At 41.0% G+C, this 16,548-nt stretch overlaps 2 protein-coding genes across 2 annotated transcripts; one reads left to right on the top strand and one right to left on the bottom strand.

Moving 5' to 3' along the window:
- Nucleotides 1-8,539: 8,539 nt before the first annotated feature.
- On the top strand, nt 8,540-14,223 carry glmnb (glomulin, FKBP associated protein b; the record flags this gene model as incomplete). The annotated part of the gene is made up of 18 exons (XM_083671589.1): nt 8,540-8,578; nt 9,035-9,160; nt 10,165-10,275; nt 10,374-10,482; nt 10,668-10,914; nt 11,023-11,122; nt 11,213-11,391; nt 11,603-11,656; nt 11,765-11,795; nt 11,887-11,976; nt 12,186-12,227; nt 12,336-12,409; nt 12,518-12,602; nt 12,716-12,825; nt 13,407-13,470; nt 13,561-13,696; nt 13,939-14,030; nt 14,128-14,223. The coding sequence occupies 18 exons, from the start codon at nt 8,540-8,542 to the stop codon at nt 14,221-14,223; spliced, it is 1,785 nt and encodes a 594-aa protein (XP_083527715.1).
- A 352-nt stretch (nt 14,224-14,575) lies between these two features.
- On the bottom strand, nt 14,576-16,086 carry cUnh1orf146 (chromosome Un C1orf146 homolog; the record flags this gene model as incomplete). The annotated part of the gene is made up of 5 exons (XM_083671390.1): nt 14,576-14,689; nt 14,850-14,928; nt 15,062-15,233; nt 15,686-15,779; nt 16,021-16,086. The coding sequence occupies 5 exons, from the start codon at nt 16,084-16,086 to the stop codon at nt 14,576-14,578; spliced, it is 525 nt and encodes a 174-aa protein (XP_083527516.1).
- Between the last annotated feature and the right edge of the window lie 462 nt (nt 16,087-16,548).

Genomic DNA, 16,548 nt, shown 5'->3' with positions numbered 1-16,548 from the left:
AATAATCTCGGCTGCTCCAATGTTGTGTAGTTGACTCTGAGCAAAGAGGCTTTTCAAGCAAAGTCTTCAAATGAGCCATTAGGCTGGCCAGATTTTCCTCCAAGGCCTCTCGCTGGGTTTTTAAAGCATTACCCCACTGCCCCCAGGCATATCAAATATGAATAGAAAAAGTCCTGAAACGGCCCAATCGATTTGAGTGGGCGAGTAATCAGAGCACTGCATTCTAAGGTTCAAATCTAGACCTGCTCCAAAATGTTGATGCTCACCCTTCCACCAAAACAAACACACACGCGCACGCATGCACGCACGCACACACACACACACACACACACACACGCACACACACACAGTGCCCAACCACACCTTTAATAGACAGCTGTGATTAACAAAATTAATCTCTCTTGACTGAGTGAACATAGTTGTGCGATTAGAGAGTTGAGTGCGCTGTTTTTTTATTATTTATTATTGATGTCAAATAACACATGAAATATAAAATATACTTTTTTAGCCATGCTTTGGTTTTTGATGAGGTTCTTTGCATCTCCCACAAATACATGTTAACTTAGCCATCAAGAGCACAGTATCCAAGGGCATGGTAACTCGCTTAGTTGGAAGGACATAACAATTCAGTTTTGGCTTCACTGCTCCTCATATCATATATTTCTCCCCTTTTATTTTCCTGATGTAACCCAGTCTACAGCTCCATAGACATCAACTCTATCATCAAAGCCTGTTCAGAACAGATCACTGCTCTCTGTAGATCTGCTCCTGAGCAAGTGGTTCATGACTGGCTACATCTGAATGTAAACATACTATCTGCTGCAGTGGACCAAAAGAGGCTAGAGGCTTACATTTACATTTACAATTACATTTATAGCTAAATGTCATAAATGTAAATGTAAAAGAGAAGAAGAAAAGAAAGAATCACACACAGCCTTCAGACCATATTTAAAGATCACACCCAAACGGCTGGCAACAACTGGAATCAACAGCATCTGGTGAATGGCAAAAGATAATACAAGAATAGTCAACATCATTGTTACATAGAATAGGGAAAGGAGAAAGAGGTATCCCTGAGGCTATTATAAATTGGTGGGCATGATCCTACAGTATGCTGTTAACTGTCATACATGGATCAGTAGATTTTAATCTACTAGTAAATAGGTAATGATTTCAAAGCATGGTCAGACACAAAATTAATTCTGGAAAGATTCTATTTTAAAAGTCCTAATCACTAGAGATGTTCATGGACAGAAGACCAGCATCTGGAAAATGTATCAGATAGCTGAACAACACTGTACGACAAAGTCATTTCTATATTTGTTCAGAGGATGTTTGTTGATGGTTGAATCTGTATTATAATTTGAAACATAAAAAAAGTAACTTATTATCATATTAGGTCAATGACGAAGAGTTTTCTGCCCTGCAGCTGTGTATTTAATTGTTCGCCCTTGGTTAATCAGCCAACAGTTGAGAGAAAGAGAGCAACTTTTCCCCTCACCTGCCGGCTCACACAGGACCCAAGTGTTCTTTTGTTGCCAGGGGTTATTCATTATTCACCTGATCTGAAAAATAGACTGCAAGCCAACTGCACAGCTGTCATCAAGCAGCAAGGCAAACGCACAAATTATTCATGATTCTGGAAAGAAAAGGGAAGAGAATAAGAGAAAAAATAATAACAAGAGACATCACTGGAGCAGATGACAGCTTGCACAGGTTGTGTGGGAAAGCTGGCCGGTTCAGGGTAACAAGGCTTCTGTGAAGAGAGGCATGGGCCAGGACAAATCCATTTTTACTGATAGACAGTTGGCTTCTCTCAGACACTCAAGTAACAATTACATACCTGCATAATATACTGTACACTGTTAACAGACATGCACTTGGAAACTTAAAATACCAGTCAAGTTATTTACTGTATGCAACTCTGCAGTCAATTCATATTATTCAGATGTCAATGAGGTGTCATGTGATGTTGGATGTTTCCCAACTCAATCCAATATATTTTATATCTTCATGTAGACATTTCAGAGACACTCAAGATAGTTCAAAATTAAAGTAAGACTGCTAAAATCCCAGATAGGCCAGTGTCTGGCCCCTCTTGGCTCTCTCCCAGCTTGACGTGACACCTCCATGCCTGCTCGGGAGAGATGGGGGGGCTTTCAGCCTGCTCTGGTACGTCCCATGTGATAAAGACTTTTATTCTGAGGCCCTTGTTGTTTTCAGGCCTGTTTAACATGGCATGTCCCTTGGCTGCTGGCAGACTCCCCCTCCACTGTAGAGATGCTGGGAAGGGAGTGAAGTGTTTTGTATGTATGTATGTGTGTGTGTGTGTGTGTGTGTGTGTGTGTGTCTATGAGGGGTGGGGGTCCTCAGTCATGCGAGACTGGGCTGGGCCAGTGGCAGTGACCGCAAGCTAGTGACATCAGAGCATGGCCAAGGCCAAATGAGAGCCGACGTGTTTCTCAAGCATGCCTTGAAAGCTTTCCATTAGCCCTGCTCAGAGGGTCTGAGGCCCTGAACAGCATGTGTCCAGGGGGAAACCCACCGCTCTGATGAAAGGGAGGGGGGGGTCTGCAAGGTCGTCTGCTCATTTAAAGGCATGTTTATCTGGTTCATTTAGCATTACATATCACTACACTATTTGGATGTGAGCTGTCACTCAAGAAAAAAGAGGGGGTTCTACTGCTCAGCTTGCAGTACGGTATGTCACAGATTCCTCTGCTCTCACTCTGCAGACAAGAATCCTTATACGTTTGTACTCATGTTGTATTCTGTACCTGTTTCACAAAGCACAGATACAACATTTATAACAGCAGCTTTTTCCCAAATCCTTTTACCTTGTCTGCTGTAACACCATCCCCATGTCATGTTGCCTTTGCATCAACTTTATTAGCAAATGAATCTTGAGTATGGTGCTAAAAGGATCCACTTTGGTTAAAAGGGTTGATAACAAAGGGTTCTCTTCGGGGATGGATTACATATGACAGGGAAATCCTGAAAACCTAAAAGTGACAAGAAGTAGAGCTTTAAAGGCCTTTATGTAAGAGTTGAATCCCCTTGTTCATCATTGATAAGAAACACTGGTGCTCAGCCTCACACACCACTTACCATGTGCCGTCTACATGAGACCATGTCTAGATGAGACCATGTCTAGAGTGCACAATGACAGAGGGTTCATCCAAGTCTTATTACACAGTGCATTTCTGATCTTAACACACAATCTGAGAACACAAAGTTGAATTTCACAGTGTTACATCCCTCTCACCCCCAAGCAACACACGCCCCTCTCCCTATCTGCCAAAATCTTGTCTATGCAAACAGCATGTGATTTGGAGAGAGAGAGTGCAGCAGCACAAAGATGTAGCTTTGTGATACAGTCCTCCACTTAACCAGGCCTGATTGTAGCTATGAATCTCTCTGAAAAATTCATAAGATCCATTTCACAAATGACCAAGCCAAGCGTGCATGTGTATCCAAATAGGACACACAGAGAGAGAGAGGAGTGGGGGATCTATAAGAGGAGGTAGAACGGCAGGAAGGAAGACAAAATGACAAAAGATTTATTCTCAGCAATGATCAAATATTTATGCTGAGGCATTCAAGTAAAGTTACTTTTTGTGTTCTGATTTAATGAATGATTTGAGCGGTGGCAGTGCTGGGAGGCACAGATGTTGGGATTGCTGAAGCCTACACTAATGCCCGTTCAGGGGGCTGTGTGGTCATGTGTCAGACTGTAGCAGGATCAAAGCTCAGTAATGCCAGCGTGGGGATCAGAGCGTATGGGAGAGGGCCGGTAAGTACTTCCCCAGCCCCAGAGGTCCTTGCTGGGCCCGTGCTATGCAGGAAAGAGCCCCTGAAAAATCCTCACGTTTGGTAAAATTCGCACAAACACACACAGCCACATGCGTTCAGGCTGAAAAAACAGTTCAGTAGACACCAGTGACTTGAACAAAGTACAAACAAAGTACACAGCCTACTAGAGAAGGTTATATGATGATTGTGTCACTGAAACTTGTGGCCATCAAACCCTATCAGGGGTAATTGAAATGAGACAAATAGGGTTCTGTCTTGAGAAGAGATGTGCAGAAATAGTAATACAATATCTCCTTTATTATCTTTATCCGAGAGTGAAATAGTTACCAAATTCTCCTCCATACAGTAGAAGGCCCATGTTGCCATGGCTCTGTGTACGGTACGATTCTTCCTAAATGACATAGCCACAGTAAAAGGAAATGGATCCAGGTAGGATCCTGTCTCTGGCGGGGCTGTGACTCTACCATTCCCCCTCTGGCACCTTCTGAAACATTTATGATCACAAGGAGAATCTGATCTGGCCAACTCTACTCAGAGTCTTACCCCCACTCCCCACGCCCCAAATGGCAACAACACTGAAAAAACAGTCCAGGGTGAGCAGTAGCCTTTTGAAAGTACATTATAAAAGGTCGATTTTCAACTAGCAATTATGAATGACAAATAATTCAATGAAAGACAATCAGTATAATCCATCATACAGTATCATCACAATTATGTAATTTTTTAAATTAACAATTCATTAATGTAAATACTTAAATGTTTAATGTAAATGCTTTTATCATTCAGGCTACTCAATAACTACATGAAAGATTTCATAGAAAGTAGCCTGACTTCTGTAAGTCTGTGGTTCTACTGAAGATGGAATAAGGGGAGGATCAGTTGACCTGAAAGGGAACACACTGAGTGGGCAGGAGGTGCCTGAGAGATGTCTTTGGCAGGTGGAATAGAAATTCTAACACTTGAGCGAACATTTAAACGAATAAAGAGAGTTTAAAAAAAGGCTAAAAGCCTCCATCACTTCCAACAAGACATTGGAACCCCAAACACAGTGTGTCAGCATCTCTAACCACTGGAGAGAGAGGGGGCTGACAAAATTGCTTTGACAGCCAGTTCACATGTAACATCTCCCATTCTTCCACCTTGGGGAGTTGCCGGGGACTCTAGGCTCCATCGCCGGGGGTAACCAAGCCTTGCACACCATAGCAGAGAGTGGACTTGGCCATGCCTGTGAGCCGTGACACACGCCAGTTATTGATCACAACCAGACAGGGTCTCAGTCTCCACAGCACCAAGATACAGCAGGCAGGCAGCAGTTATCTGTGTCTATTAAGGTTCCCGCTCTGTGTGTATTGATTGGGACAACAACTCGACACTGGTAATTGTCATCAAAATGCCGATTTACAAAAGGGCGAGCAGGCCCTGGTAAAGACTGCACAATCCATTCAGTATGGATCTGTTGATGCATCTCCCCCAGTGGCCCCTGCCTACAGGCAGATGCTAGTGTCTAGGAAAGACTAAGGCGTCTGGGCCTTTGTCCCACCTTGGGAGCTTTCACCTCCCTCCACTCTGTTATATAAAGCAGCATTAAGGCATGTTGAAAGATGTGAAAAAAGGCCAGACAACATACGCACGACAGCCCTCACAAAGTACAGTACACACAAATGTGCACAAACACACTCACACACTTAGACCCCTCCCTTACAGCCACTCCCTTTAATTGTTTGGTATGGGGGGCAAAGCTTTTACAAAAAGGGTCGGGATGTTCCCTTGTGAGACCTGAAGCGCCATTAGCTCTCAGTCCACGATGGCATCTCTATTCAAAACTAGTACAGCCAAGTCCTCTTGTCCAGAAAACAAAGATACAAGTGGTATTTCTTACAATACTTAACTCGAGAACTTGATTTTGCTGGAAATCATTGCCATTTCATTTTAATTGGAAAACTACCAAGAAAGTGTATAATTAGAAGATTCAGTGATGTTCCAGCTAATTTCCATTTTTACTAACATTCAGCTAAAAATGCTCCACCTTTCCTTTTGGTACTTTGTGGCACCACCATTCAAAAAAGCAAATCTGGGCCATATCAAAATATTTGTGTTTTTAAATCAGATGCATCAGTCCACCACAGTAAACAGTAGCTAAAGTGGGGACCTGAGGGAGAGGCCTTAAACACGGCAGTTTTTCTTGACAAGCACAGGGAGGCCTGGGGAGGGTTTTGGCAGACAGGAGCGGTTGCAGCGACAGTCTGTAGGGGCCCCTGGGGCCTGCTCCCTCACACTGAGATGGTCTGAAGGCTGACTGGGTAAATGGTCCACTCAGTATGTTTTCTAAGAGGTCACTAAGGGAAAAGGGGAGAGAGAGAGGGTACAGGGGACCCTCATGGGCAGTATGTATGCACTTGACCATCTACTGTACACAACATGCTTACATTTTCATGTACATTTTCAAGTCAAGGGTATTTCTATGAACCCACAACTATCGCATTACAGTAGGTCCAGATTTACTATGTGATTGTTAATTAGCACCTGTTATCAGAAATGAGAAACCAAAAGGTAAAAGGTGAAACTGTCATTATTTACACTATTCCGTAATCTAATTTCCTCTCTTGCCTGTGAACATAATATGTTTGTTTTACCATAGTGCAGGTTTCTGATAATCATCCTCTACACACATCAGAGTCTAACTTCAAAGACCCATGAATCTATTAGGTGGTCAAGTTACACAATTGTTTTCTTGTTGTTCTGCTTATTAAATATACATGGATATGTGATAGCAGTGACCTGAGCTATGCCTGTTACAAAGCTGCTGCTCCCCACATGCCTTCAGCTAAGCAACAATGAGTTGACTAGTCTTGGAAAAAAAGTCCAGAATAACACTAACACAATAACTATGTATCATTGATTAATCATTGTCACTGAACATTCTCATTATATGATTTGTGCTACATACTGTAATTAGACGTTACCAGCATTACACATAAAATGTCAGTTATCTGCAACTAACTTATATACAGTGTATAGTCATGACATCATACTGCTACAGTAAATATTCTTGGCAGTGCAACAAACATTGGTCACCATTATAATAATCTTAACCATTCAAATGTTTTAACAAGGCTGACAAGGTGTTTTAATCAGATTTCCTACATAAATCACTCCATAAACAGATTTTCTACCCTTTCTACTATCTGTGTCATCAAAGCTTAGGCATTGGGCACAGATTAGACCGCTATGGTACAGTGGATTTTTATCAAACTCACTGTTCACATTGTGAAAATAGTGCCCTCCAGAGGTTGAGCTTGATCATAGCTTTCTACTGTGATGAAAAGAGTCTTCCTTTACTGAGGCAATAAAATATTCATGTGAAGTTGAGCTGATTTTCCTCTTTGGAAAAAAAAAGTATTCTTCAGTGTCAATCTATATTGTATCCATGGGCGTGAAGAAGACACATGATAGGCATTGCCTTTCAATGTATACTATTTATTATTTGGACCCACTTCTGAAACATATTTGACTGTATTTTAATTTAAAATTTAAAACTAATGGTCACCTGTTATATGTGCACAATATGTATGTATTACAGTGCTGATCTGTAACTCTCTCATACCCTACAACTTATTCTCTTCACACTTCATATATTCCCTCTCCAATTTCATACATTTCCCAGAAGTACAAGCCACTTGTGAAAACAACAACTCATCAGCCTCCAATTATGAATGACAAAATCAAACAAAAGGCAAACATGGAGCGAGTCCCTGTCTCTGTGTCTGTATTTGCATTATGGCTTTTATACAAGGGCTTTCATCACACCGCAATACAGAGAGCAAACCTAACCAGCAGATGTTGGCTAAATCCTACTGTTCAAACATGCTTCGTCCCCATTCATCTCAAATCAGGGCCAGACCTCCCTCTGCTAAAGCTGTCTAGCTTGGACAGGAAGTCAATGATTGTACTGATATTATAATACACACACAGGGGACCTTGGGGAACAAGCGGGTGCTTCTTCTCGAGCATTTGTAAGTAGAAAGGGGAACAATATATAAATATACAATATACAATGTATAAATAAATGTATCATTTTACAAGGAAAGTTGACAGAGAACATATTGTCATTTGCAGCAACAAGCTGGGGAAGAGTTGCAGGGGAGAGAAGATGGGATGAATGAGCCAATTGAAAGCAGGGGATGATTAGGTGGCCATGATAGTATGAGAGCCAGATATGTGTGTGTGTGTGTGAAGGTCTTAAAGTCATCAAGTTGCCATAGCATATGCAGTAGTGTACAGTAGGTCAGTGTTCACCACTGGTAGAAGAGTCTCATGTATATGATGTGCCTTCAATGAAGAGATTACAATGAGTTCACCTCACCTTCCTTGGATAAAAAATGGTGGGTCATTGAAAGACCAGGGAACCATGCAGCTCTACAGGATTGGGATTGCGCACCACTATACTAGAGCCTTCCAGATAGTTCTGTGTTGTCTGTGGCCATGTAGGAGAGCTCTGGTTTAATCCTATTACATCTCTGGCACATAGCTTGATAAGAGGTTTACAGAGGGCTCTAGACAGTCCACCTCTCGCAGGAGTCTCACGGTTTCTGACAATAACAGTTTTTTTTTGCTGTAAATTATATATGATTTGTGTCCTTTTCAGAGAGCTGACATTCTGAACATCAATACTCTTTAATTTTGACCCCAATAAGGATTGTGAGTGAGACCAGCACAAACACTGAGGATGACTGTGGATAAGCTGCATGAGGTAATCCAGAGATGGGTAAGTTACCTGGAGAAAAAACCTGTCGATGCATTATATAAGAGTGAAGAGCCCTTTATTCACAGATTTTACTATAATATAACTGTGCTCACTGATACACATAGCAAACTGTGCCAAACATCAAAAACATTGTTTACAAAAGCAAAAAGAGCATTTTGAGGTGAGAGGTTTAAGCTTTCACATGCTAACAGTGTTTATCTATATGAAAAGAACAACATTGAAACCTGTAAGGAGGTTTCACGTTTTGAAAAAGCAACAACACTGTAAATATATGCTAAGGTTCCTTAACTGAAAGCAATAAATACATTACTACAAGCTGGCTGTGTGCTGTAAAATGATCAGCAAAAAGTATGTTTGGAAGTAGAAGAACTGTGTCAAATGTTGTATGTTCACAAGCACAGAACAGCAAAATGCATACTGTACATCTGAGTAGAATGACATCTTGTATCATTTCAGCAAAATACCCCAGAAGAAAGCTTGAAGCCAGAGGACCATCAGCTGTTCAAGAACATTGGATGCACCTGTATTGAACAAGGGAGAAGTGCACAAATGTTGGACTTCATTCAAGATGAGAAAAACCAGGTACAGTGCCTTCGGGAAGTATTCAGACCCCTTCACATTTTCCACATTTTGTTGTGTTATAGACTCAAATTAAAATGGATTAAATTAAAAGAATTTGCCATCAATCCACACACAATACCCCAGAATGACAAAGCGAAAACAGGTTTTTAGAAATGTCAGTAAATGTATTGGAATTTAAATACAGAAATACCTCATGTACATAAGTATTCAGACCCTTTGCTATGACACTCTTAAAATTAGCTAATTTAATCCATTTTAAATTGAGTCTATAACACAACAACATGTGGAAAAGTGAAGGGGTCTGAATACTTTCCGAAGGCACTGTAAATGCAATGCCATCAGAATCAAGAGTCCAAGCCCCCCTTCCCCCTCACTACTACTAAATTAAATGAGTGACTACTAAGTCATACCTTGCTGTTATGTAGTGAACAGAGGAGACATTCACAGTGTAGATCTGGTGACAGCCCCAAAGGCAATAGTGAGGACACAGTAAGTGACAACAGCAGGTCTATTGGAGCGAACAGTAGCCACTTCCCTGTTGCCTTCTACATCACCACTCTACCACTACTTCTTGCTTGTTGGCCTCTTGACCCAGAGGTGTGGGGAGAAAACCAGCAGATATCCAGTCAGATTTCTCGCTCCACTGGTAACCCTCTAAGTGCCCTTGGTTGTCCCACCTCCCCACGCTTTCCTCTCTTGTGCGCCTACACTTACAGAAGCATGTATCAGTGGGTTTTTTTAAAATTCTGTCCAGGAACTAAAAGAGCCTCAGAGGGTTCACAAAATTGACTTACAAATGGAAAATCTGTGGCTTTCTACATGGAGAAGAAGGATTTTGTAATTATCGCACAGGGATATTTGCTTTAAATAGTAGCTCATTCTGACCTATATACCTGTCTATAAAGAGTTTGCAAGGGCATCAACTGAAACTTTATTCATCCAGTGGTGAGGAGGCAGTAGATAAAAACTGTCAAGAGCCAAACTATATGTCCTCTCTCATTCAGCAAATTGTGAGCTATATGGGCTGCAGCCTCCTGGGATCCCTGGTGAATGAGGTGCTGAAGAAGGAGGAGAGTTTCTCCTACTGTCAGGCCACTATCACACACTTAACCAAGGTAAGCACAGGGAACTAACTACCTTTGATTTAATGCAAGTGACTAGAAGGAAGCTAAACCATTACAGTAGATACATGTTTGTTTGTCACCCTGTTCAGACATGCAGCCCTAAGGAACTCCTACTTGTTCTCCTCGAACTAGTAGAAGACATTCATCCAGATGCCATCGCTGATACTATCACAGTTCTGGTTCCACATCTTCAGACAGGTAACCATGCCCTAGCAATGACTGTATAATTAACTCTAGACGAGAGCATTTAAATATCTCTCACATACAATGCATACAGCAAAAATATTCTGGTATTCAGCAAATGCAGTGGTAGTTGCTACAGATGGTGTTTGGCTCCCCCTGCTGTACACAGCAGTAACCTCATCTTGATGTCTCTCTTATAGTGCTGCTTCGCCTGGATGAGAAGAAGGCCCCTGCAGTGGGGCTGGTCCTCTCTGCCCTGCACAAGCAGGTGTCCAGGCTGCCTGTGCCTTACACCAAAGAGCAGGAGATAGCTGACAAGTATGGTCTGTGTCGCTGCTGCACTGCCTTGGCCAGTTTTGTGGAGCCCTTCTTAGAGGAGGTGAAGAGACAGGACAATGGGAACAGAGCTGATCCAGATGAGGAACTGAAGACTGAGCTTCTGAAGTTGTAGGTGTCTGTCTGCCTGTGGGCTAACTTGGTTTTTGTTGGGGACATGATACAAAGTTAGAAAATAATAAGAGACAGAGGTTTTTAAGACGCCTTCTCTCCCTACAGCTGCATGGGGAGTTTAAGGGAGCCTCTTCTTCAGGCACAACTAGATCAAGCTGTAGGCATCCCTAAGTCACCATTATGGCACTTCGCAACAGAGATACTGGTAAGGGTTAGCTCTTTTTAACAGCATCTCCCAAAAAATATAATCTGTTTGAATAAAAAAACAACAACTGCACTGTGTCCCTGATCCTAGGTCGCCCTACCAGCGATCCACGAGTCGCTTCCAGATCTGCTGTTCTACAACCCACTGAGGAAGAAGGAGGAGTCTGGCCTCCTCAAGGACAACACTGAGTCCAAGGAGTCACGAGCCTGTTTGGCATACTTGCTCTTTGTACAGCTTATCACCATTGAGAACTTTCCAGCAGTTTTCAGGTAAGAGAGCAGGGTTCTGAATAATCATATCATTATGGTTATTCATGATGGAGTCTTCCCCATATGGTTTGAATGTTGAACACATCTTCTCAGACTCTCACACACTATCAAGTATTTGAAGATCCACTTTATTTCTGACAGTCCTACCATTCACCACAATTGCTGTTTCAAATAGTTAATGAGAATTCATATGAATTATTTGTTGTTTCAGCCCTGTGTTTGTCCTGCAGTGTAATATGGAATATATCAACCTCTTGCTAAGCAGGTATGTTGTCAAAACAATACTGTTCTCACCTGATAGTAAAGGCAGTTGTTTTAAGATGAAGCTCCTCTATACTAATTTACATCTCTCTCCCCCACCAAAATACATCAGAAAGGATGAATCTTGGCTACTTAAAGGCCTGGTAAGGACACACTGACATAATAATCTGCCAAGTACTTGAGTGAAATCTGAGTATAAATATGTTTACCATTCTCACCCGCCTTGTCACTCAGGAATTGTATGCAAAAAGCTTGGAGAGGGTGGAGGATAACAGTCTCCCAGTTGAGCTTCTGGAGCTGAAGAACTTTTACAGTGTTCCACAGGTGAGTCTAACTGAAAATTGCTCCATTGACGCCACTCCACAAACTACTATTGCAGGCAAGATAGACCCCATCTTACTGTTCAACCTGTTGCTGGCCTGAGTGCAGTCATGATATTGTAACAAAATGATAGAAGTATAATCAGCAGGAAATATACGTAAATATAGTATAGATATTTATCCCTGTCATTGTTTTTTTGTATTGGAACATAGAGCTTGTTGCAAATCCTCACTGAGTGTCCAATACAGCATTTGGTGAGTGAATAATAACACTGTATGAATAAACTCATTCCTATATTGATCATATCCTAAAAAAAAAAATCTGTTTATTTGTATGTAAAAACTGCTTTCTACTGTTACCAGAGAGAAAAGGGGCTTAACATTTTCCAGCTCTTCATAGATAAATTGGAAGCTGAAGCAAAACACAAATTCTTCAGGTGAGAGTATTTCTGAATGTGATGGACCAATGGTGCTTTGAAATTTGAGGAAGTACAAAGTCAACTGGGGCGTCAAATCAAAATGTTTGTTTACTCTTCTTATTGTAGGTGCATGTTTATAACAAGTCATCATGCAGGAGTAGAGGGTTATATTATCAAGAACATCAAGAATCAAATTGAACTCTCCATGAGGGTAAGAAAGGAGAGATTGTAATAACACACTATTTCATTGTAATAACACACTATTTCATTGCACCAGAGAAGATACAACATGCAACATCTGTGCTATTCTCCTTTTACCTCTAGCCAGGGAATGGGAATGACTGTTTTTTGGGAAACCAGTGTCTTCCCCTGCTGGGACTGGTGCTGTGTTTGCCACAAGGCTCAGAGACAGACCTACTGCAGGGTATGGACAGGTGAGTATATCCCCTCCCTAAATAAAGGGTCTGCCGGAGCGACCCTTTGTTCATTAATGCTAGCTACATCATTAATAATGCATAGGAAAGCTGCATACTAGGCAAACTACAGCTAGAGCACAGCATAAGGCAGGTGGATCACAACATCTAATGAAGCTCACATTTCATGCTTTGAATCACTTGCCTGAGCAATGGAGATAGCAGCAGCTGAGATGTCACTGATTAATGTAACAGTATCAGTTATTCAAGTCCATTTATAAACAGACAGTACTAAAAGGCCAACTTGAGTCAACTTTTACATTATCGCTGTATGCATACAGGAGCTGTGCTGTGAAGTTCAAACTATGGCAAAATGTACACTAGGTTTACCCATTTACAAATAGAGCTTACCAGTAGCTTCACTGTGAAACAATTCAATCAATGAAAATTAAATCAATATAAGGACTTGACAAGGACCCAAATCAATCTAATCTCAAAACAACTTTTTTTTTTAACAAGGTTTTGAATGCTCTTGTTAGGACCTAGTGCTCAGTTGAAACACAGACAATGTATTATAATGCTCTCTGTCCTTTTCTATCTAGGATTATGGAGTCTCTGAATCTTCTACGATATCTACTTATCAGAGACAAAGAATGGAAGTGCACTGTGAGTCATTCTAATTTCAAAGATTAAACCACTACAGTCAGTCGACATGAGTAAGACAGTATTGTGATGGTTTCCCCCACATATTTTCAGGCAGGTATATGGATGGAGCTGTGCAGGATCAAAGATGACTACCTGAAGGCACTGCGGGTGTGTCTCAGCATGTCAAGAACGTACTACGCATCTGAGGTTAAGAAACTGAGAGAGGACCAAAAGATAAGAGCAAGGGGTAAGCAGAACTGTCTATTCTGGGTATTCTATCTATTACTGGAAATACCATTAAAATGGAAATAGTAGGAAAGAATTGCAGAGAGAGGCATCACAAATGCACACAAATCCACTGCATTTCATTACTTCTGCCAACTCTGGTCTGTTTATAACAATGTAATAACTGCACAATAAGGGTTATTACAGATATTACTTGATTACATTTTATACTTTATAATTAAAGCAACTCTTTTCTACTCTTAGAGGCCAAAGCTGCTCAGGACAACAGATTAGTCAAAAGCATAACTGTAAGACATGAGGAGGTATCTGACATGCCCCCAGAGGTGCAGTATCAGGTAATTTCTCTATGCAGATATTTTTGGTTTTGTCACATCATTTAAGTTAAACAATTTCACGTGAAACTAATGTGACTCATTTATTTGGCTTTTTCAGGTACTGCAGTGTGCTTTGGTTACTTTTGACTTGATGGAGAGCCTTATCATCCGTATTGAAGAGATAACTGAGGAGAAAGTGAAAAACCTACAATGAGCAACTACTGGATCTAACAGCAGATGACTTGTTCATTATGTTGCTTTATTTTACATTCAGTTTCTTTTGTATTTTAATTTTTGACCAATTAATAGATACACAATGTGCTTGATGTGCTTTTTTTGTTTGCCTTAGCCTCTGTTCAGTTATTTGCACTGCTGAAATGTTATAATGCTGGCAGATTCTACACTGAATATATTGGACTGGATTATGCTGGATATGGCGTTTCAAATACACTTGAGAAATGATTACAAGACCAGGAGTTGTCTGTATTGGGATTGTTCTATGCCACTTGTGTTTGTGTCATGGGTGGGTTTGAGAGGACCTGATATTCCTACATTGGACCAGCTGCTCACCCAAGCTTTATGTCCCTGAGCATCTCCCACACAGGGCTGCTTTCAATGATATGGGCACGAGCCAGAGACATCCGATCCCGTACGCTGTCCACATGGGGCTTACTTGTGGCCTGGAAATTAGATCAGCCATTATTCAGTTTAATTATCACAGGGGAAAGACAAAAGACAGCCATCTTAGATAAAGCTGAACAATTGCCAAGCATCAGTTTTTCAGTATTAGGGCCTATCCTATAATAGCCACGTGAAAATATGTGAGTCTTCAATCCCTACCTTAGCAATAGTTAGCATTCCCTTAACAATCTCTGTGTTGTTACGGACAGGTAGAACTCGGAGATTGCTTCCAAGAAATCTGCAATAAACCACATGCTCCCTCAGACACACAATAACAGGACAGTCCTAAATGATCTCAATGTGATTATAAAAATAATAAGCAAGTTTTAAAATGATTTTATGCTACATAAATGATTCAAAAAATGATGTACCTGTGTTGAATTACTGACAATGTGTCCAATTCCTTCTTTCCATTGAATGGGGCTTGTAGTAGAAGAAAACTATTGCGGTGAACCTGCACAAACTTAGTTAGCTTTTCAAAGAGTCCTGCCTCTTCCACTGTTTCTGGAAGTTCTTGTGGGTTAATAAGCAGGAAGGCAGTACCTAAACAACCCCAGAGACACTCATTAATGACATTGGCTGTGTTTTGTAAAGCATAAGCCTTACATCTGTGTGGAATGGAAACTTGTGCATATATGGCTGTGAATGTTTGCTCCCGTGCAGTTCTTTAACAACCTATGATAATTAAATTGTTCAATGGGAACTGAGATTTGCTGTCACAGGAAAGGTAGGAGGAAAGGTACAAATCAGAGGTCAAATCCAATGCAGCTCCCTCTGATATATTGACAATAGAACCTTTGAAGATGCAACCGCTAGGAGGTTTCTGATGACATGCCCAGGGACAGACCTGCTTTTGTCACAACAGCTGCTATACCTGCAGACCTATGACATTGTCTTGGCAATTTGACACTGTATAGTTAAGTACTGCGTGGATGATAGGGTTTCTACCTGCAGCATCATAAACTAAACAAAAAATATATATTTTTTGTGTTTACCTGATTGAGGGAAAACAAACGTCCCAGAGTCCACAGCGTCTGAAAATCGGATTCGATGTTGTTGCCCGCAGAGCGTGCGTGATGTATCATGATTCTGTAGTGTAAATTCAGATAATGAAATTAATTTTGTTGAATTTGAAATTGTCAAAATTATTACTTAATGTTTCGGGGGAACACATCCAGTCCTAAATTGATAGTAGGCTATAAATAATACACACTTTACATTGCTAAAGCACTGTCCACTCTACTGTAGGCGACTAGGTAGTTAGCGAAGTCTGTTAGCAACAATAGCTGGCCTTTCGCAAGCCAGCTGCTCTCTGGCGCGTCACTGTTACCTGAAGTGATGTGCTGACTATAATAGTTGTTGTCCATTGAGTTGGTCTGTCATTGGTCGTCGTCATAATTTCAAGTGGTGTAATGTCTACATCAAGTTCGTCTAAAACAAATAGGAGAAACAAATGTGCCTCTTCGTGTGAATACCACAGCAGAAGGACAGTCACGTTTATAGTGAAAGCGGCACGCCTCGCGCCCTTGGCAATGCCATCATAGACTGGCCTCCCTTGTTGTTCTTCATCTAATGAGATCAATCTACTCTCGTATTTTCTCAAACAAATTAAAGGAGTAGACTACAATACCTGAGTACACTTAAATTTTCCCCAACTATACAAAACATTGATATTCTCATATGCCCCTGTGTGTGTAGACTTATTATTAATCCTTTATTTGGTTTTGTTTCTCAAGTGAATTTAAACATGTTAAAGCAGTGTATGCCTCATTGTTCTATGTGTATATGTTATATGGTTCTGTTGAATTAACATGATCATGAAAAAAAGTATCAACCAATGAAGAACACTTTCTATTCA

This window comes from Argentina silus, assembly GCF_951799395.1.
Source record: "Argentina silus genome assembly, chromosome: 6".
Classification (NCBI taxonomy): domain Eukaryota; kingdom Metazoa; phylum Chordata; class Actinopteri; order Argentiniformes; family Argentinidae; genus Argentina; species Argentina silus.
Note: the sequence above shows the minus strand (reverse complement) of the source record. Positions and strands in the feature narration are given on the sequence as shown.